This window comes from Corapipo altera, unplaced genomic scaffold (assembly GCF_003945725.1).
Source record: "Corapipo altera isolate COAL_440 unplaced genomic scaffold, ASM394572v1 245, whole genome shotgun sequence".
NCBI lineage: Eukaryota > Metazoa > Chordata > Aves > Passeriformes > Pipridae > Corapipo > Corapipo altera.
In genome coordinates, this window is record NW_020885060.1 from 321,574 (window position 1) to 344,568 (window position 22,995).

At 44.2% G+C, this 22,995-nt stretch overlaps 1 protein-coding gene across 1 annotated transcript in view; it reads right to left on the reverse strand.

The window, feature by feature from the left end:
• Positions 1 to 630: 630 nt before the first annotated feature.
• The window catches only part of WNT7A (Wnt family member 7A), a 37,254-nt gene continuing 14,889 nt past the window's right edge, over positions 631 to 22,995 (reverse strand). The window contains exon 4 of the mRNA XM_027668968.1: positions 631 to 2,182. Within this exon, the coding sequence (XP_027524769.1) occupies positions 1,703 to 2,182 (480 nt within the window). The 3' untranslated portion in view covers positions 631 to 1,702. The remainder of the gene's footprint in view (positions 2,183 to 22,995) is intronic.

Genomic DNA, 22,995 nt, shown 5'->3' on the forward strand with positions numbered 1-22,995 from the left:
AGACGGTGTGTGTCATGCTAGTTTTTACAGTCATAGTCTACAGTCTCCCACTGATTAAAATGCAATTTGACAGTAACACAATATAGAGGTTTAACTGACAGCACACACAGCACATTTGCGAGTCATAACGCCACAGTTTAATGACTGACGCATGTGGGAAGCTAATTCGCATTTTTTTTTCTTGAATGGGATAAATGAGCATCCAGTTAATACCAATCATGAATTCAAGCCATGTGACAAAATTGATGCTACATACCCTGTTCTTGTTTTGCATATTCTGCAAATTGAGCTGCAGGAAAAGAGCCAGTTTGTACACATATCCGGAGAGAAAGTTCATTCTGCTTTCTGACACATCCACCAATTGCAGCTGAATGTATCCAGCTTGCTGCTGTTGTGTTCACAAACTAATTACCCTTTCTCTGTTAAATAGCCTAAGAATTACAAATTGTATGCCTGTTTTGAGAAAAAGTACAGGTTGAACAAGCAGACGTAGTATAAATAAAATATTTATATAAAAATAGTCTCTTACAAAATATACTCTCTTATCCTATGGTTGATTTTTCCAAAAGATGGAAGTTTGTCTGGATTTTCTTATTTTTAGACATATTCCAAACAGGATTTTATTAATGCTTCTTTCTTTAATCGAAGAAAAAAAAAATAACCACAAAGCCTGGTAAAGATTTGTAACCCCTACCACTTGACTTTTGTTCCAGACAACTAGCAGCAAACAGGAGAAAACAAACAAACAAACAAAACCCCCAAAAACAACAGTGTTTGTGTATGTACATATATATAAAGATGCCAGCTTTTGTACTTAAACATCTAGTACTGTAGAACATATCCTGCAAGTCCAACTAATAGAAATATCCTAGTTAAGAATAATATGTACAGCTCCAGTTCTTTCCTTGCTGTTCCTACAAAATTATTCCACAAAGAAAGCCAGCTATCTACTTTAATTGCAGAATAGTTCCCCAAAGGTTGGTAGAGTTCTTTTTTAATTAAATAAATTAATATTAGTTTTATCTGAATAAATTGTTAAATATTGCTATTATTATGCCCGAGTGTCCCAAATCCCTGTGCTAAAATCTGCAGCACACACACACACACGAAAAAGGCAGGTAAAGCAGTGTTTACAGAAACCTTCAACAGTTCTGCTCGCTGTGGCAAGGGGGATGAAGTGGAAAGATGGGCAAGACCAGCAGAAGCTTTTCACGAGTGTAGAAGCCAAAACCTGTGTCATCCACACGCTCACACGGGCCGTTCACGGTGGGGCTCTGTCCATCCCATCCTGTGCAAAGCCCTTTTGGGGGGATTTCTCCCCGATCCCTCCCTGCTCCTTATATTTGACCATCTCTTTTCCAAACCAGGAGTCAGTTGCCACCCTCAGAGATTTCTCCCTGACCGGTGTGTCTCCACAAGGCAGTCAATGCTTCTTCCTTTAGAGGTGCAGGTTAACTGAGATGATCTTTTTCTCTGTCTTTTATGTGTCAGGTGGCTCAGGGCGGGGTTTGTTTGTTTTTCTTTCTTGGCTGACTTTATGAGTCTGAAATGTGTATCCACATAAGCGATGAAACGTGAGAAGAAACGAGGGGCCTCCGTTCACCAGCAGTTCTTCTGGGAGAGCAGGTCTGCCCTACAGTCTCGTGTAGGTCCGTTGAGTGCATGTGCAAAGGTATCCGCGGCCAGGGCCGTGCCCACGTGCTCACTTACAGGTATAGACCTCTGTTCTCTCGCTGCACGTGTTGCACTTGACGTAGCAGCACCAGTGGAACTTGCAGTTGCACTGCCACACCCGCGAGTACTGGTGGGTGTTGTACCCCCGGCCGCAGCACATCAGGTCACAGCCATTGGACTGCTGGGCTGTCTTGTTGCACATCCTGCCCTGTGTGCCCACGCTGCCAGTGACAGGGTCTTCTTCACAATAGTTGGGGGATTTCTCTATGTACACCAAGTCTGTATCCATGGGTTTGCGGTAGGAAAGGGGCTTCTTGATTTTGAGGAAGGTCGGGCGCTTGTTGCGACTCGCCCGCACGGGCTCCACCTGAACGGCCTCGTTGTACTTGTCCTTCAGGATGTAGCCCAGCTCCCGGAATTTGGGCAGGGTTGTCCAGCATGTTTTAGTGGTACAGGATCCCGAGACCCCGTGGCACTTGCACTCTAACTTCATGTTTTCTTCCAGAATCTGTGTTAGAAGAACAAAGAATGATGTGTTAACAAAAGCAGGGGTATTTGATGGATATTGGATGACAGGCAGGGATGGGTTTGCTCTCCAGTAGAAGCTGCCACCAGGCACAGGTCACATTCCCATCAAAGCTGTGGGTTTTGCTTGCCTGGACACACTATTGTCCCAGGTAGCAAATGCTCACCAGTATCAACCAAGTTCTGCCTGTGAAGCTCATTCCCCGTTTGCACTTTGAGTTAATCAGGGAGGATAACTTTGCCTAATTTCATAGTCCAGGTCCCAAAGGCAAGATGGGACCCTCCTTAACCACAGTTTTTCTTCAATATGACTGTACAGTGCTTCAGATTTATCTGTTCTTGCAATGTTTGGCATATGGCAGTGAAATTAGGAGCTGGCAGAAAAGCACGGCTTCACATGAACTGCCACGTGCAGAATTCTTTCAGAGTGCAACAATAGGAGCCAGAACCTGACTTTTGTAAACAGAGGTTCAAAAATAAACTGCATCTCAGTTCTTGCACCTCAAAATCACATAGGCTGGTGGAAGAGATGAACAAGCAGATACTCTACCAATGCTTGTCCTCCTGTAGGTCTCATATTAATCAACATATGGAGCAGATTATTATTTAGCCATATAGGCCTCATTTGTTCTAAATGGTGCAAATTAATGCTCCAGTTTTGAAAGCTAAGCATTATTTTGATATACCCACTTTCTGGAGGGTTTGAAGTATTATGCCTCCTGTCATATGGATAACAGAGCAAACAAATGTCTCAGCCACTTTGCAAGAAAACAAGTTCTGTCTTAGAGCATAAAGGGTAAGAGTAAAGGAATTGGTTTCATGTTTTGTCATCAATTTTTGTTAAAAAGTGTCTATCTCTTTAACGCTGTAAAAGCATCTTAAACACCTCAACTTTATGGTTTGCTCCACCCTGTCTCATGTTCCCTTCTTTGCAGGGGTCTCTCTAGTTATGCCTGAGTTGTCACTACTTTCCTTTTGAAGATAACAAGCTTCATCTTCCACCTTCACATCCCTTGAAACTCTGTCCCTGTATCTTCTCCCTCCTGCTGTTTTACCAGCCCAGGCTTTGCCAAATAAAGCTGGAGACCAGCTTAGTCCCTGCTCTGTGTCCTGAGCCCCACAACTGACCTCATTCAGCAGCAACATCGGGTTAACACCAGCAAACATACCTGATTCCAGCAATTAATTTCCCACTGGTCTGTACTTGAAAGAGACCATAATAATTTTGATGATGAAATTCTGCCTAACCTGGCAGAGACCAGCAGTGGAAAGCCCAGCCAGAGGGATTATCAGGGTTCAGGGAGTGGCCACATAATTTTTCCCCTGAGACAACCCAGCTGATCCTTGCAGTTCCAAACCTGGGCAGCCTGGAAGGCTGGAGGGAGGTCAGTGATATGGAAATCTGAATTAACCCTTCTTTTATAGCTGGAGAACTCACTGTGCAGACTCAAAAACCAGCTTTTTTCAGCAGAAAACAGGTGAGCCTTCACTGAGGAAGTTGATTATTCTCATACCTTTTGGTCTTGAGGCTGTTCCTGTGTCACCTTGGCACAGAAACTGCTATTGCCTGACCTTGGGATAATTTGTAGCTGCTTCTTTGCTCCCTGCTCTTCCTCTGCCTGTTTTCGATGAACATGGGGATTTTAAGGTATTAAAACAACAGGCTGAGAGAGTTTGGGCTGTTCAGCCTGGAGAGGAGAAGGCTCCAGGGGGACCTCATGGCAGCTTTCCAATACCCAAAGGAGGAGAGGAAATTTTTACAGGGCATGTAGTGATAGGACAGAGAGGAGTGGCTTTAAACTGAAAGAGTATGTTTGGGTGGGACATTGGGAAGAAATTCTCTCCTGTGAGGGTGATGAGACCCTGGTACAGGTTGCCCAGAGAAGCTGTGGCTGCCCCATCCCTGGAAGTGTCCAAGGCCAGGTTGGACGGGGCTTGGAGCAACCTGGGCTAGTGGAAGGTGTCCCTGCCCATGGCAGGGGGATGGAACAAGATGACCTTTAAGGTCTCTTCCAACCCAAATCATTCTGTGATTCTATGATTTTCTGGTTCTATGAAATTACTTTGTTTTTATTTTAGTCTATGAGCAAATTGTCCCCACATGTGGTCCGAAAGCAGAATTCAAAACCCTAGACAGCATAGGTCCAATACTTTGATAGTTGGGAACTTAGCATGTGCTAGGTCACACTTCGTGCTACTGGCTTTAAATTAGTTTCTCATGCAAACTATCTACTGACTGCCCTAAAACTGAGATGTGAGAAACTTTTATATTCAGATCTACATCTTAACTTGCAGTTCTGCTCAAGCTTTGGCTTTATCTTGTTATCTTGAGTTTCTCTCTCAGCCACTCCATACTTCTTTTTATTGCTCACTCATTCATAAGGTAGTGCACTTCGAAGATAGATGAGGAGATCTATGAGGAAAAGGAGTTAGAGCACAGAAACCGGAAAAATAACATAAATTCTTTTAGCCTCATTTGTACCTTTTTAAAAGTTTTTGGGTTTTTTTGTTTGTTTGTTTTTTATTTTTGGTGTTGTTTTTGGTTTTTTGTTTGGTTTTTGTTTTTGTTTTAATTTGAAACTAGCCAGGATACATTTCTCAGCCCTAATTCAATCACTGTTCTTGTAGAATTGCCTGGCCTTATATCCTGGTACGATGTTCAAACTTGCAACAAAATATTTCTAACTCGCCTGCCATGGGGATCCGCCAAACTGACTTGAAACATTAATACAAAATACATCATGTGTCATCTATCCAGGCAGGGGTTTTTTCCTCAAGTGTAGTTAAGTAGCCTAAATTGCCTTTTGGTTTATTTCATTAACATCCCATTTTCAGCCAGCAGCCTCGGCGGGAATGAGCAGCTCCGCGGAAAGAGCTGAGCCAGCGGCTGGAGCGGCTCCGGGCGCGCTCGTCTCACGTGCTGGTCTCTGCTCCGGGACACGATGCCAAACACAACCAGCCGCTGCTTTCCAGGGCTCGGGGAGGCTGGGCACGGGCAGCCTGGAGAAAAAGATCTGCTTTTGTCTGAACGGGAGGAGTTTGTGCAGTGCCTGATGAGCCCAAGTGCCAGGGGTCCTTCCCAGAGGTCCAGAAATGCTTGGAGGGGGATGGGAAGGGGCAGAGGGACGAGAGAGTTTTGTGGTTTAACTCTGTGCTACATTTATTGTTCAGCTTTTCGTTTATGATTTTCATATTTTCCTGAAATTTACTGGCTGCCCCTCCCTTTCTCTCTGCACTTGTGGGAGATGCACTTCCAACACGCTGTGCTAAAATCTCTCCAACACACCTGCCCCACTCTGCAATTGAGCTTTCCCTTCCGGATTTGCCTCCTACCTTTGGCTCACAACCCCTTTTGTTGGTTCTGTTCTTGCATACATACCCTCCTCACTGGTGCTGCCTTTCAATACCATGTTTTGCAAATTCAGCCAGAGATGAATTGACTCTCCAGCCTTCAGAAAACAGGCTACACGGAACTTGAACTGTCTGTCCTCAGCAAAAGCAAAGACCTGCAATGGATAGTTTTGTTGTACTGTGATATCAGGTACTTGGGCTATTTGTTTTGCAATAAAATATATGGATCATGGTGTTTTAATACTGTTCCATTATTCCAGTATCCTCTGATAAATTGATGCCTTTATAAATTCAGGAAGAGAGTTGCAAAGAAAAAGGAGAAAATAAAATAGGGGATTCTTTGGGTAGGGCTAGCAGGCCTTGGTCTGTCCCTTGGTTTCTGTGAGCCAAAAGCAGTGCCCTACCCCTTAAAAACTTGGTCTGTGTTAAAAACAGAAAGTGTTCTTTACCTTTCAAGATCAGGATTGATTTCTTTGAAGGAATTATCCAGCAGCTCATAGTTTTTATGTTAGATTAAAACTGTATATACATTACAGACTGACTTTTCCTAAAATGTAAGAGCCTGAAGGGCACAAAATTTAAATCCTAGATCCTCTGTTTCTTACCAAATGACCATATCCAGCTCCATCAGTAAATCTGTATGCACCAGTGAATGCTCTGAACTGGATTAAATGTGAACAAAGAGCTGGAGTTCTTTTAGCTTTGTCCACTTTTTCTTTGAGCTCCTACAGTAAACTGTCAGTACTTGTTTCTCTCTCTCCCCCCCCTTGCCATTAGCCTCTGGGAAATAGTTTGTGTGAAGAGAACTCGCTGGCTCTCTCTCTTGATGTTATCTTCAGATGCAGTACCTTTGGGCACTGCCATTAGGAGCTTAACGTGTTTTTTCTTCACCTTCAGTTTTGCAGGGAATGCGCGGGGTTGGTCATGTGAGGGTGGCAAACTGAGGCTCTGGAAAATGCTGCGTCCCAGGAGCTGCATGGGCTGGGTCCAGCACGGTGGTCCTGCCCTGGGCAAGGTGCTGGGCTCCTGGCTGGGCTGGCTCAGTGACACCAGCAGAAATTGCTGCCTGGTGTGACCAGGGGCTGGAGTGGCTTTGGCTCACGAGGGAATTGCTGCAGGAATTGTGCCCTCTGGGTGGTGGGAAAGGAGCTGAGGGAGCTCAGGGGGCAGGCACTGATCTCTGCGCTGGGGGGATCAGGGACAGCAGCCAGGGAATGGCTGGAGCTGTGTCAGGGCAGACTCAGGTTGGATCTCAGCAAAAGGTTCTTCCACCAGAGGCTGGTTGGGCACTGCCCAGGCTCCCCAGGGCAGTGGGCACAGCCCCAAGGCTGCCAGAGCTCCAGGAGGGTTTGGATGATCCTCTGGGGCACAGGGGGTGACTGTTGGGGCTGGGCCTGTGCAGGGCTGAGGTGGTCAGGACTGGATGATCCTTGTGGGTCCCTTCCAACCCAGTGTATTCTGGGATTCTGTGTCCCTCCTGCAGTGGGTTTTCCCAGCTCAGTGTCTCTGTTCCCTGAGTTACTCAGGGGTATGTCCTGCCCTGGCTTTCCAGCATCCAAAGTCAGCTGCCTTTCCAAATGCATCTGCCAGGGCAGCCTGGGGCCCCTCATGCCCAGTGGGGTCAGGTTTTGCACAGCCCTGGGTTTGATCACCAGGACTCCACAGCTCTCGATGCCAAAGCTGTCCTGAAGGACATACACTGTCAAACACAGGGACCATCACACCTCCAGAGCCTTCTCCTTCACCAACAGGATTCCCATGGAAACAAAATCAATACCAGAGTGCCTGAGGCCAGGGACCCTTTGCTGCTTCATCCCAAATAACTCAGGCTGCAGTCTACATGGGAGGGTGTAATTAGTGAGACAACAGACACTGACTCCTGTCCCACCAAGGCCATGATCTTGCCTAATTTTTCTGACATCAGATCACTTGGGTCAGGAAATACCTGTCTCCTACAAGTGCCTGCACACACAGCTTTACTACAGATCAAAGCAAACACAACTATTGGCAAGACAAGAGTGACATTTTCACTCCAGAGAAGAACATGGCAGGGCTTGGAGAGAGGTCACATCATTTCTGGGGTTGGGGAGGGCAATGATCAGATGCAAACCTGCCCCTTTCAGCTGATGGAAGATGAGGATTTGTAATTTATATCACTTACAGAGGCAATTGTAGATCCTTAAGTAAGTCAAAGCTCCTCAGACTTCAGGAATGATGTTAAGATATATTTTTTCCTTCTTTTGAAAAGGATTCATTGAATAAAACCAGTGTTTTAAGCTGATACAATAAAGCCATGTCTTATTTAGTCTTTCAACAAAATAACTTACTTGAGAACCGAATAATATGTAAAGCAACTGGCAGTGAGGTCTAGAGTGAAACTTAAGCATTGAAAAGGGCAGTGGATGGATATAAAACTGATTTCACAAGCAGGAAAAGGACTGTGTCGCATTAAAATGACTAGCAAATGTCTCTGCCACTTGTTTTATCCAAGTGTGAGAGTAATCTCAAAAGGATGCTACTGTTTAAGTAACTTGTAGGACTGTTCTAACACCAAAACTCTGAAATTTGAGGACAATACAAGTAATACTTGATGCTTTTTTTGGCAGGAAAAAAAGAGCATGAGAGAGCATTAAAAAAGCAACACAGACAAACCCTATGAAATCTTTAAGAAATGTGAGGAAACAGCATAAAAAAAAAAAGAAGCACCCAAATGCAAGTTTAAAATTAAGAAAGGCATATTCAAATAGAAAAGATGAAAAATATTCACAGAGCTCTTGCAAAATGTGTTCTGTAGAAACACATTCTACATTGATATCCTGTGGCAAACTGAGTGGGGATGACTTTGGAACTGATTGTGTCCCACACTGAGTGACTCATTCCAGACAGTCTTTGATATCTCAGTTGAACATATTATGAAGATCTTATTAAGTACAGCCAAAAGATTTTTTCTCTTGTTTTTGATAAGTAAATCTGTGCAAAAGAATAAGATCTGAAGTCAGTATCAAACAAATTTGCTACTGAACCCCATGAGCTGAGGCTGTCCCAGAATTACTGCTACCCCAGGCAGGCCGAGCCATTTTTCCCATTACCATAATTTTTGTGTTTTAAATAAAAAATGCCTGGGAAATCACCAGAGCATGTGACCTACATCAATCAAATCACCTTTGCACTTTTCTTGGAAGAAGTGTCTGAAGAAGATCAGGCAATGTGCAGGTCTGAGGACTAATTATGAAGACATGCTGATGAATGACACACTGCTCCAAACCCCACAGACAGGTGGGATCTCCCACCACCACCTGCCCTCACTAAGGGATATCCTATTTTAAAGAGCAGAAACACTTATTCCAGATTCAAAGCCATGATACCCTTAAAAAGGAAGACTTCAGAACTTTGACACTCTCTCAAGTTTAACCTTTTGTGTACTATTTCTGACCTTTCTCCTTCTGATCTTTCTCCTTCCACCATAAAGCAGGAGGTTCCTTTCACTTCTTATATGCCCTTTATAGAGTTTCAAATTTACTTTTATACTTTCTGCCTGGAATATTAGTTGCCCTTTACTTCATCTTCATAAAAAATTGACCATATGCAGCAATTATTTTCAAAATGCAGCTTCTCTTTCCACAATAATTCAAACAGGTAAAGAAAAAATATTAATTAGACTTTCTCATGCACTACTGGCAGCACAGAATGAGATGTTCTCCTCTTTCCCTGGGTAAGTTTTGTTGTTTGAGTCAGAGGACAGAAGACCTGGTACCCTTCATTCACTATCACTGTGCAGAATAGCAAATGAACACAGAATTCTGAGAGTAAGGCCAGTAAAACCTGAGAGGAATGCAACAAAAACTATTTTCTCCTGCATATTTTTCTTATACTTCTGATAACCTTCATGACTTGCTGTGTACTACATCAATTTATCACCACTTCTGGGTCCAAAAAGCAGAAGAGCAGTAGGAAATTAATTTCATGGAATGCTTTTATAATTGTTGTTCTTGAACAACAGCTGAACTTAGGACAAAAAGGACATAACTGGTTTTAAAGAGAGATTTAATGATGATGCTCTTCTCAAACCATGAGCCCTTGCCTTTTTTCAAACTGTATGAACTGTTATGTGAAATAACTCAAGGTGTCAGAATATCTCAGAATCACAGAATCACAAGATCACTGAGGTTGGAAAAGCCCTCCAAAATCAGAGTCCCCCCTGTGCCTGATGCCCACCTTGTCCCCCAGCCCAGAGCACTCAGTGCCATGGCCAGACCTTCCCTGGACACCTCCAGGGGTGGGGACTCCAAACCTCCCTGGGCTGCTCCTTCCAGTCCCTGACCACCCTTTTCAGGAAGAAATTCTTCCTGAGAATTCTTCCTCAGCTTTCTGTCACTGAGGGGTCCTTCTAGGAGAACACCTTAAATGCCACCACAGCTGTCCTTGGGATAAACTTCTGCCCAAACGCTCTTGCCAAAGTGCCTGTGGAAGTGGATTCCATGGATGTGGCTCAGAGTCTGTATCTCACTTGCTTAGTGCTCAGTATTTCTCTCTGGCAGCTCTGCAAATCTAATCATGGCCCATGGAAGTCAAATAAGGTTCTTAAGTTTTTATTTATCTTCATCAAGATACTGCTTGCAGAGATAGTGGGCATGATGTGGCAACACCTGACTAAGCTCAGTAAAACCTGACAGGGCTTTGAGAGGAAGGATGCCCCAGAACTCCACACTGCCCTGCTGGGTCAGACAGTCTCCCCCTGCAGAGGGCCAGGTGTTCTCTTCTCCCTCACCCTCTCCCTTTTCCATCATATCTGATAACAGCTGAAAGGCCTGGGGATTCCTTGCCTCCTTCCGTGTCTCCTGAACGCATTCCAGTTTTCCCCAGACAGAAAGTACCTGCACTCTCGTCTTTGCATCAAAATGCAAATCAAACCCATCCATTCAGGAGCTGCAACCATGAGCCTCAGGTTGAGTTTCGGGTACTCTTAAGGGATTTGGTGGATGACAAAGTTTTCTGTGTCATATTCAGTGCAAAACCTTCTTACCCAACCCTTCCTCCTGTTCACAGGAAGTCCTGTAAGAAAAGTTTTTCTCAGGTACAAATTTCCAGACTACTGCTGAGATTGACTCTGGGGGAGGGTCCTGTGCAGGGTTAAGAGTTGGACTCGATGATCCTTGTGGGTCTCTCCTAACTCAGCATTTTCTGTGATTCTGTGTAAGTTTTATATCAGGAAATAGCCTAAAAGTACCACGTTCACACTATCTGTTGCAAGTAGCTGTGAAATGGGGGTTCCTGATGTGGGACTTTGTGTTTTCTCAGTTGCTGATGACAAAAGCTCAGTACTGAGGGTTGGCTTGACAGATTATTTATAATCACAGTTATTATATGCTGTGATGGCTTCTTGGTACAGTTGCCTGCAACACTGGTCTGACTTGCCTTTGGGTTTTGTGGATCTTTCTATTTAAAAGCAAGGCAAATGTTTTAACAGAACAAAAATGGAAATAATTTGAAAACATAACTGTCAATGGGTTTGATAAACTACTTGTTTTTTAAAAATAACCCTTGTGAGACCCATTATCACCTAGATTAGACTGCATCGATGCAGTGCCAAGTAAGTGTCATCATGTAGGAAGTTTAAAGATCAGTCATAAAAAGGAACTTGGAAAAAATAGTTCTGAAAAAAATCTGTTTTCTTTTAATGTGCTTTCTAGAACAAGAACAAGCAGCAGTCACAAGTATTGAGGCCATGTTGCTGAGAACACAGCTGTGCTGGGCAGGGCACGTCTCCAGGATGAAGGACCAACCACCCCCTCCCTAAGATCCTGCTTTATGGTGAACTTGCCACTGGCTGCTGCAGGAGAGGAGCCCCAAAGAGGAGATACAAGGACTCCCTGAAACAACATCTCAGCCTTGGCCATATTGATCAACATAACTGGTCTACCCTGGCCCCCAATCAGGAGGTCTGGAGACACCCCATCTATAACGCTGCTGATGCCTTTGAGAATGCAGCAGGATCACCCTTGAGGAGAAAAGACAACGCAGAAAGAATCGTGTCTTGCAGAATTTACCACCTAAGGAGTCTTTCTGCTGTGCCTTTTGCAACTGGACATGTCTATCTCAAATTGGCCTCTTTAGACACCAGCATGCTTGTAACAAACGTGGGTAGAGCCCTCCACAAATCTTCATTTGTGAAGCCCAGCCATGATATTAGAATACAGCTGAATTGTCTTAAAGACATTCAACACTTTATTTTATATTCTATATTTAAGTGAAAGTGTGATTTCCTAGCCCCTTACTGAAATGGGATTGTGAGATTAAGGGAAAATTTATCTTGGATAGTTATTTGCTGCTGTCCAAGCAAAACTGACACCATGAACATGATGGATTTTAGCTTGTGAAATACTGAATAGTCTTGTTGTCTGGCCTACCTGGGCACTTTGTAGGATGAAGCTAAAATAGACTGGGGAGGGGGATGGTGTTACAGAATCACAGATAGAGTTGTTGGATATGTTATCTGTTTTACCTTCCTATCACTACATAAGTTTTCCACAGTACGCATCTCCCTTTCCAAAAAGATACTGGATAGAATGTTCATGCCAGAAGTAAATAAAAGACGATGATTGAAGAGGTTTGGAAATGAAGAAACAACGTGGTGTTCACTGACACTAAGACAGCTTAGAAACAAAATGAGACAGCAATTTTTCTGGCTTTGGACACGCTACCCACTTACCATTTCTTCTTAGACCACGTCTACCTTCTTTACATTCTGGTACCCAACGAAAAATCGTTCTAAAATACTGATCCTTCAAATCAGAACTCTCTAAAATAGTGACGTTTTTGCCATGTATTAAAAACCTGATGAATGTCCATTGCTAAAAACACCATTTTCCCACATCCCTGCTCCAGTCTCTGAGCCCATTCCTGCAGTCAATGTATGGATCAGAGGAATGAAGTCAATGAAATCTTAACTGAGCAATGTCTGTTGACCTTGACCTCTCCAAAATCAATATAATTTTTCCAGCATCCTGTGTCCAGTGTGTCTGGTTTTAGTTTTGATCTTGGGACAGATCTTCATCCATTCTCTGGGCTTCTAAATGTCAATGCATGCAGATGGCATTAAGAGAGTAATTGTACTTGTATTTTATATTTTAGCATGACATTTCTGAGGAAACTGGGAGCACTCCCAGAAAAGAGGAACTAAACTAAACTACCCTCCTCAGTTTGGGAACACAATGAGTTAAAATCTTGGGGTTATTCAGGATGCCCCTCACTTTGGGCTTTGTCATGGAGCCTGAGTCACTCTGCACATTAAGAGATGCAGGGAAAACAAGAAGTGACACTACTGGAACTCATCCTCATCACAGCCAATGTACACAGAGAGGAATGGCACAGGTCTGACTCATTCCGACTAAATTCACCTTCCATGTAACTCTCTCCACTGGTAGGGAAGCACCCAAATTAAGTGATGCTGGCATTTTGTAGGAGCCACCAGGCAGAGCATTTGGATAAGTGCTTAAGCTGTCAAGGGAAGAGTTTCCAAAGAGTGATAGAAACCAAAAGAACAGCCTCACTTGTTCCAGACAACTAATCAGAAAACACTTCTTGTGCTGAACTAATAAAGCCAGGTACTGGCAGGAGTTTGAGCTGCAAAATAATATCACTTCATGTTACTTCCAAACATTTCCAACTAATAGCCACACACAGTTAAATACAGGTTCATTCATCTGCATACCAAACCATGAGAGTTAACCCTTAGGTACTCAGCAGTTAGTACTGTGGAAGGCATATTTCTCATGCTGGAAAATGTCCATAAATTTTAGTTCTCCAAGCCAGTAGTTTTAGTAAACAAAGGATGTTTTTCCTTTCTATCAAGCTTTTCGGATGACTTCTAAGTAATTCTATATCAATTTTCCAGTATTGCCTTTATAAAAATACAATATTTCTTAGCTTAACTTCTTCCTTAACTCCTTTGGTCTAGAAAGAAGCAGGTGGTATGTTCATGTTTGATTTCCAGAGAGACATAGTCAAGTTTCAGTCCTGGCACCCTGTTCACAACTGAGTAAATGACACTGGAGATATTCCCATTGCCTGCTTTGCCTCCCTGCCATTTATTCAGCTGGGAAGAGCACCTGAGCCACTTCTATTCCCTTCAGTCACACCTGAGCCACTTCTATTCCCTTCAGTCACACTATTTTGCAGAGATAACATGACCTAGGCTATGGATCCAAGCCCATTGTCAAGGATGGCTGTAACCTGGGTGGGATATCCCCAGGCTGGCACATCAAGCAACAACTGCTCAGGGAAGTGAGAGCTAGTCTTGCCATTTTAAGAGAAATTTCCCATCACTCCTGCAGCTAATCAGCAGGCAATTATGTTAGTTATCATAAGGCAGAAACAGATCACAGTGACACTGTGTATTGGGAACAGATTTCCACACACTTTGTGCTTACAATTCAAAATACTCACATTATCATAAAGTAACATGATTTTAGTGTTCATTGTAATGTGAGAATAAATATTCCACAAAGATGGCATTCAAGTTCAGCTTAATACCTAAGTGTTTTCCCCCTCCTTTTGCAGTTGGGACAATAGATCCACACTTCCATGTTTTCAAACAGCTTCCACTTATCAGAGATAAGATCCTACCAGCAGAGCCCATCTCTGCAGCCTCACAGCTGCCAAGATCAACACACCCGGATCCAGGCCAAGAATTTTAACAAGGATCTTCTGGCCTGTTGTCAATGAAAATTTCCTTCTATGCAGAAGAAGGTGGAATTTCCTAAATTTATGTATAATGCCTCGTTCAGTCTAAGCACAGGTTGCCCAGAGCAGCTGTGGCTGCCCCATCCCTGGAAGTGTCCCAGGCCAGGTTGGACAGGGTTTGGAGCAACCTGGGCTAGTGGGAGGTGTCCCTGCCCATGGCAGGGGGTGGCACTGGATGAGCTTTAAGATCCTTTCCAACACAGACTGTCCTGTGATTCTATGATTTTAAGCAATAGTTGAAGCTCTTGTCTCACAAAGCAATCCCACATTAACAGGAATTCCCTTTGGAGGTTTGCTGTATTGATCCATGTGATTCCCCTGGTCAGCTCACCCTCCACACCACACAGAGCTGCTGCTTTTTGTTAACAGATCTACCTGTTTCCTACTTATATATGAATCCAGCAGCAGCATCCAACAATGCCATTAATAGTTCCTCTTTATAAGCCATGTATAAGGGAGTCTTGATATCGATTGATTTTTTTAACAAAAGGTTAACCAGCTGCTCTTGGTCTTCAGTTCAGAAGGTGCAACATAGCTAAACACCAATTTGACCAGTACCTAAAGCCATCAGCAAAAAAACCATGCATGTCTGTACTACATGTTTAATGTATTGATCTGACATTAATTTTATGGGGAACCTTAATAAAACATAACTTTTAAACAGAATTAAAAAAAACATGTATCTCTTCTAATCATGTTTTCCTTCTATAATTTTCTAGAAAATATTTTAAGGCTTTGATTACACCTTTTAGTCTGTATTTGCTCTAAGTGTAGCAAGGTAGACTTCTCAGGTTGATTCCTTTGGAAAACAAAGCCTAAGCACTCCCTTGGTGTCCAGCTCCTCCTGCCTTCTCACAGCCCATCAGTAACAGCTGCACCTTTACAGTCATTTCAACCAACTATGACAAAGACATTGAGAAGAAACTTTCGTGAAGTCTTAATCCAAGTCATTTGGACACATATTCTTGACTCCTTATTGAACTTCTTTATTTACCCACTATTGTGCCCTCTCAGTAGTTAATTGTTTTATAACTGCAGGATTTATATACCCAAAGATAACAGCCTGTGCTGTGACTCAGTTAAAGTCTCCTGTGGGAATAGCTCTGCCAGAGAATACATGGTTGTACTGCTAACTGTGTGTGGTCTCATATTTGGTGTAAGATCTGGAGTGCTTTAGGCAAGGCTGGTTTCCTTAGTGCAGGCCACCAGAACCTATGGCTGGACCAGCAACAGATGTTGGTTTAGGTCTTGTTTAGAATCCATCCACACTGACACATTCCTGTTGTTTGTCCCAGAGGACATCCCTTGGGTGCAGCTCACTTTTAAGTACCAGAAGGCTTAGGGTGATTTCAATAACCAGTTCTGATGCAAATTAATACTAGTAGTGCCTTCTGGCAGTAATTGGGCATGCAGACCAAGCATCCCCTCTGCAACCCCCTGAAACCTTTATATCCTTTAGCAGATCATTCTGCCTGCTTCCAGTACCAACAGGCCTTGCTTGTGTCCTTGGACTAAAAGGTTGTTCTTCATTTAATTGATTTTTTAATTGTTTACTTCAAAATACCTGGAAACTCTTTCCATTAAAGCCAAAGCCTGTTCCATCTGTGCAGCACATGCCAGCAATTATTGCTGTTGGTGGGCCTTTGAGGCTTTGTGACTTCAGAGTTTTCTGCCATCACAAGTTTGAACCAAACCTTGGTTTAAACTTTCAACTTTACGAAAACCTCTGTCATGCCCCAGATATCTCTGATAACCCAGGTAACTGAGTTCATGTCACTGACTCATCATTGCAGAGCTCTTGGGAATGTTCCTGGGGATACTTTCAGCTCAGACTCGAGAGGTTTGGGTTGGAACTGCAGAAGATTCCAGTTTCTATCCCTGTTGACAAAGGATTGAGGCCCACAAACCCAGAGGTAGGTGCTGAATGGGTTTACTTTGTCAGAGGTGTAATGAATGAGACTGCAGCGTAATTCAGTGTAAACTTCATGTATAAACATTGCCTGTTTCTGTATTAAGGATGTTCTTAATGACCACCCTGGCCTAACCATTAGTTTCCTGCCAGGTTGGCCAATACCAGTCTTCTGTTGAGTGTCTACTTATATGCAAGGAAGTCAGTCTTAGGTTTGGAAACCTAAATTTGAAGGGTGACAAATGTCATCTGGAAGAAGCAGAACAGTGCTTATCAGCTATTTCTGAAAATTTTTCAACAACTTAGACCTAAATTTAGGTATGAAGTTCAAAAATCTTGGATTCTCATTAAATTTCTCAACAAAACATCAAAAAGCACGGGTTAATGGAAATGTCACAAGGCAAGACAGCCAAGCTCATAGGTCAGAGTTAAGGGCAATAGGTGTTACGGGTTTTTTTTTTAGAACTTTTCACAGAGTCACAGAATGGTTTGGGTTGGAAGAGATCTTAAAGACCTAGTTCCACCCCCCCTTTTTTCTGCTGCATGATCGACCTAAGTTCTACAATACCCAAACACAGCAGGCTTTGGGGTGACTGTGCTCTGTCATAGCTGCACTAATTTCAAATCAGTAATGTTTGTTCCAGCTTTTGTTCTGCAACAGGAGAGACACCAAAGGCTCCACCAGGGCTCCAAAGGTGCTGAAAGCACTGGGAGAACTGAATAATCTGTACAGCACCTGTTTGTTGATGTTCTCCTCTGAGCACTGAATGACAAGTGTGTGCCCTATGGGAAATGTCCAGAGAGAAAGGCCAAATTAAATCAGAACTTGTCCAGAAATGTGTGACCCAGCCAGTGGCTTTGCCGAGCTAATTAATCATTGGAGCAAGCATCTGATTATTTCAGTTACAAAAGGTGCATGATATTAAATTTGGAATTTGAGATCTTTGTTATTTATTAACAGAGCCTGGCCCTCAGTCTCAGCTATCTTTGTCAGCAGCATGACAGACTGTCAGCTCCAGGAATCATATCATGAAATGCATGTTTTGCTCATCATGCCAGAATCCTCTAAAACTGTGGCTGCAGGTAAGTGATAGCATTTATCATCCCTAATCTGCAGCGTAAATCAGGAATTCAGTTTTCAACCACATGACATATAGGAGGGAGTTGAAAGCCAAAATACAAGTAGGACCATGTATCACCATTTCTGATTAGCTGAAAGTGGAGGACAAGTGGAATGAAAATTCATTCTTGTGGATTACAGTTCTTGTGCAGTCCAATTCCCTCTCATAATTTAGACTAACATTAATGTTCCCTTTATCTTTACCCTGGGCTTTTGAGAAGATGCAGAGCTTGTCTGTCAAGCTTAGACCTGTTTTGAGACTATTATCTAAAAAAAGTAGGAAAGCCATAAAATAGTTCTTTGATTCTTCAAAATACAAACAAAATGCTGGAAGAGTGCATGGGATGTGTATTTTTTTTCCACATCTCAGAAATTCCCCAGCAGGGCTTTGTTGTACTGTGCAAACACTTAGCTGGGTGGGACTTTTGGAAGCACTGAGCTGTGTCCTGTGGTCCCACCAACTTCAGTGGGAGCTTTCCCATTCAGTGAACTGGATTTACTCCGAATTCAGTGCTTGGCGTTTTTGGGAATCCTGCTGCCCCCCAGGTAACATGTGGTGATGAAGCTGCCAGGAAAGACTTTGTTGCATCTAAAGCTCCTTTTCTAATTGTACTGAACACAAGCTGTGGTGCCAGGCCTGGAGGCTGGAGGGTTGGAGAGAAGGCAGGGGCTCAGCAGGACTGGGTTCACCTCGGATAACGTGCCATAACTAACTGGATCCAGTTTTTGGTGGACACTTGTCTTTACCTGTATCTTACAGCCACATCAGTGACATCTGCCAGAAGTTTTACATATTCTGTCTGGTCACAGTGAGGCACCAGCCCTGTGTATAAACCTTCTCCTAAACCTTCTCCATCTGCCTGGTTTTAACCTAGGCAAAATGTTGTAGCAGGACAGCTGCTAGGACACTCTACATAGGTATATCTGCTGCACCTCACATCAGATTTTCTGTGTGTTTGGCAGTGGAACCACATTTTTTATTTATTAAGACAACCACTGCTTTGTGGGCGCAGGTGCTGTGTGTTGCTTTGGCTGAAGGTGGTTTGCACAGTGTTGTAGGCATGGTTGTCTCCATGTCAGGAGACATGTCAGCCTCCTCTGTCAGAGGGTTGAGAGCTGCAGCTGAACCTGGCAGAATTCTTACTGCCACTGTCAACAAGGGGCATCTCCCTGCCCACAGGCTGAGCTCCCCATCTTCCTACAGGAATGGACACACAGGAGGCCTGTTCCTGGTCCCTTATCAGCCAGACAAGGAGTTTGGGAAAGGACTTGGCCAGTTCTGTGTTGCAGGAGCAGCAAGGGCCAAGCGTTGTGCTTGTTGCTCTTACACACTCAACCCATCTGCTGGTGGTGGAGGTCCAAGGGAGGGAGTAGCAAGGGGAGCTGGATGTAAATGAACAAGCTCTTGAGCAAGTGGGCATCACAACCAGTCCTGTGTATGTTAATCACCTCAGGATCCCTCACAGGAACTTGTGGAAAGTTATTCCTGAAAAAAGCTTTCCAGCTTCAAGCAGCTGTAAATCAGGGATGTACCACAGTTGACATCATTTCAAAAGGGGTTGTATGTGCCAGTAAAGAGGGCAGCCATTCAGCAGCTGTGTATTTTAGGAGCATGCCTAACAATAAGAACTTGAAGCTTCTGGATAGAAAAATCAGGAATATTTTTGTGTCCACGCAAAGAAAAAAAAAAGAAAGAAAAACCACTGGAAAATGTGAAGTGCAATTGCAAGGACACTGCTCAGCCCTGAACTCCAAGGAACTGTGCTGCTGATACTATAATATCACTTGATTGCTGGTGCCAGGAAGAACAGGGCAGCCTCTCCCAGTTCTGTTCAGCTCAAAGCTGCTCTCTGAGACTCTCTGGAGTCGATGGTAATTTTGAGCAGCTCCAGACACAGACGAGCTTTATCCTGGTGTGCCTGTGCCATTAGAGACATTCCTTCTGACAGAGCCAGCTGAGCACAGCACTGCATGGTCTGGGTTGGGGTCACAGCTGGGCTGTGGGCAGAGCCTGCTCAGGGCCAGCTCATAGCAGGTCCATCTACGTGGGAAGGAATCCTTTGGCTACACTGTGGGCCCCGTGTCCTCCTGGCACAGCGGTTGTACCCGTTAGCACTGTGCCTGCCAAGCAATGTGGATCAGTGGATCAGTATCTCTGATCTTCTTTTGGAAGCAGGAGCTGCTGGAATGCTGGGGTCCCTCTGGAAGACTGGTCTTCCTCGGGCAGGGCTGTCCCAGTGAGGCTGCAAACCTACAAGCTGCTCTCCCCCTCCACTGCAGGTCTCTGTGACCAGGGACAGCAGCCAGGGAATGGCTGGAGCTGTGTCAGGGCAGGCTCAGGTTGGATCTCAGCAAAAGGTTCTTCCCCCAGAGGCTGGTTGGGCACTGCCCAGGCTCCTCAGGGCAGTGGGCACAGCCCCAAGGCTGCCAGAGCTCCAGGAGGGTTTGGATGATCCTCTGGGGCACAGGGGGTGACTGTTGGGGATGGGCCTGTGCAGGGCCAGGGGTTGGACTGGATGATCCTTGTGGGTCCTTCCAACTCAGCATATTCTGGGATTCTGTGTGATTCTGTGAACAGCTCTGTGTTTTTATGAGCTTTAGGATTTAGTTCAGGCAGAACTATTAAATCTCCAGAATTTCAGGCCTATATTCAGAATTATAAATGTTAAATTGTTTAGTAGCCTCTTACTAACCTTGTCCCTTTTCTAACATGATGCTCCCAACCTTTTGAGTGGTTCATCTGCAAGACCTTGTGTTCTGTGCTGCTTCTGGCAGCCAGGCTAACAGGCTGGCTAATGAGAAAGGTCTGGAATGAGGCAGAAATAGCTGTCTGCTCTAGAGATAGGTAATTCTTGCAGTGGTGATTGCACACTATGCAAGAAGAGGAAGATGTTCAGGGAAGTTTCATGGCAGCAATGTCCTCCTGAGGTCAGAGATGCAGCAAGAGCAGAGTGTCATAAGTGTGGGCTTTACAGGATAGCTTGGGAGAACTCCTGACCTCCGTGCCTTCCAAAAGCCAAGTGCCACTTCAGCATTATTACAGTTTTCCCTAAAGGTTAAAATACTAAACACTTCAGTTTATTATGATCATTGCGTGATCCATTTCAGAAACACCTCCTGGGTTCTCAGAGCTTTGTTTGGTATTTGCAGCAGCTCTGTTAGGCATGTCCTGCACATCCCCTGGGAACCTTAGAGCTGAAGGGGAAAACTGAAATGCTCCTGATTCAGAGGATGAAGAGAGATTGCAAAGTTAGTGCACCTACATCTGCCTTCAAAGAGCAACACTGAATAAAAATCCACCTTGATGTGCTCTTGAATTGCAAAAGCCTTCTAATGCAGCCTGTGCCCATGATTTATAACAATGACTCATAATATTGCATTATACTTAATATGATGTAACGCTGATGCAAGATGCCATTCGTGGAATTTCAATGTCACAGGAAAAGAGAGGAGAGAGCAGTGTGGTCATGTACCTTGCCATGCTGTCAAAATGAAAATGTACAGCCAAAATATGTAGAACCTTTCAATATCTACTTTGCTATTTTTTAGCAGGATAACTTGGAGAATAACATTTTTATTTCCTGGAGCATAAATATCTCTCAGACATACGTTATTGTGTTACTTACAGTAATTTAATTAACTTTGTACTTGAGAAGACAAATTTGCTAACAGACAATTCAGTCTTGCAATTATAACCCCTCACATGGAAGTTTGCAGGGCAAATCAGGATTATGCCTTTAAATTAATTGAAGCTTTATCTCTCTTTTCTGACCCAGCTGTTATGAATTCTCCTCCTGTTCTCCCTGTACTCTTGCTTCTTCCTGCAGTGAATCAGCATTTCAGGAAATACTAATTCAAAGAGGAAAGACACCCTAAACTCTGTTTCTGAAGGTCAGAAATAGCTGCTCTCCAATAGGTTTGACAAATGAGGTGAGGCTTCTCAGGCTGCTCGGGAGCAGTTTCATAGGGTGGATGCGACCCCTGTTCTGAACTCTGCCCCCTCCCTTCCACCCAGCCTGGGAACTCTGCAGTCGTGCTACAAAAGAGAGTCCTGGTGCTTTGCCACCAGGGCAGAGAGAGAAACAGGGAGTAGAGCCCTGTCCTTCAACAGCGAGGAAAACTGCTTCTGGCTGCAGGACCCGCTGGCATCCCTGGCTTTGGTCTGTGGTGAGGGAGCAGCTGGAAACGGGGACGTGTCCCACACGCCGCTCTCAGGGAGTGCTCCTCGTGCATCCTGGGTGTGCACACCACTGTTTTCCAAGCACTGCACTACCAAAGCTGTTAAGCAAAGGAACATGGATGTTTTCCACCTGTGACTTTTATAATCCTCCGCATTTGACAACTGTCTCATTTCTGGAACGAGCTGACAGGTTGTAGATTCACAGAATACGCTGAGTTGGAAGGGACCCACAGGGGTCACCCAATCCAACTCCTGGTCCTGCACAGACACCCCAAAATCCCACTCTGTCCCTGAGAGCATTGTCCAAACACTTCTTGAGCTCTGGCAGCCTTGGAGCCATGACCACTGCCCTGGATAACTGTTCTCCTGCTCTTACAGAGTTGTGTATTCCATATGTTCTGAGACTGTTGATGGCACTGCAGGAAGCAGAGAGGCATCTGCCTAAAACAAACTATGAGAAGGTGGAAAGCCCTGATCCGAGATCTCCAAAAATCCTGGATCAGGCTTCTCCTGGAGGTTCTCTGTTGGTTTATACTGTGCAGTCCTACCTATGCCCAGTTTCCCCAGTAAGCCCAGCAGACCTGCCTGCTGCAGCGCAAAGTCTGCCACCTCTCACTCACCAACATGGAACACATGAATTCACCAGTGATGCTTTAGAAGACTCTCAACTTATCTCAACTAGATAATGAGAGGCCTGTGCTTTATGTTAGAGTGCATCCTGAATTCCCTGCAGCTGGTTGTTGTCCTGAAGAAGGACCTTTCCAGAGGTGAGTGGGCACAACACCCAGCACAGCTTCGCATTGCAAGACCAAAGAAGAAGAGGGGACTGACTTTTGAATGATGTAGTGGTGTCTACAGGTGGAGGTAACAAATCAATAAGAATTGAACATCTGGTTTATTTTTGGAAGACTAGTAGGTGCCAGTCTGTCTCATAAGTGCATAAACATCATCAAAAACTTAGCCATGGGCAAGCAAAACTAGATAAGAATTTGTAGCCCAGAGGAAAGCCAGCACAAATAGATTGTGTGGAGGCTGATAAGATTCCTATTGCTCCAATAGTGAGAGTACCACCTCTCAGCAAGACTGTTTTTGTTGTGAAAGAGTTGAGTTGTGAGAGACCTGGCTTGCCAAATACCCATAATGCCCCCTCTGCCAATTGTCTTTAAATACTGTGATCTTTCACACAAGAGCAAAGCCTGAAAGGAACCTCTCTAGCAAAAACATCATTTATTCATTCTCTAAGGACAGCAGAGTAACAATCTTCTTCTGAGTCCTGTAACTCTTTCTTTCCCCTGGAGGTTTCAGAGATTTGTTCGAACAAAGATCAGTCATTTTGCCCTGTGAGGGGCACAGGAAGAAGCACAGAAATATCTCGAGATCAGAACAGTTCCTGAGCCCAGTGGAGAAATGGCAGATGGCCAGAGATAGCACACACCACTGTTCTCCCAGGGAACAATGAGGAGAGCTGGATCTTCCAGGCACAAGCTTTCAGGA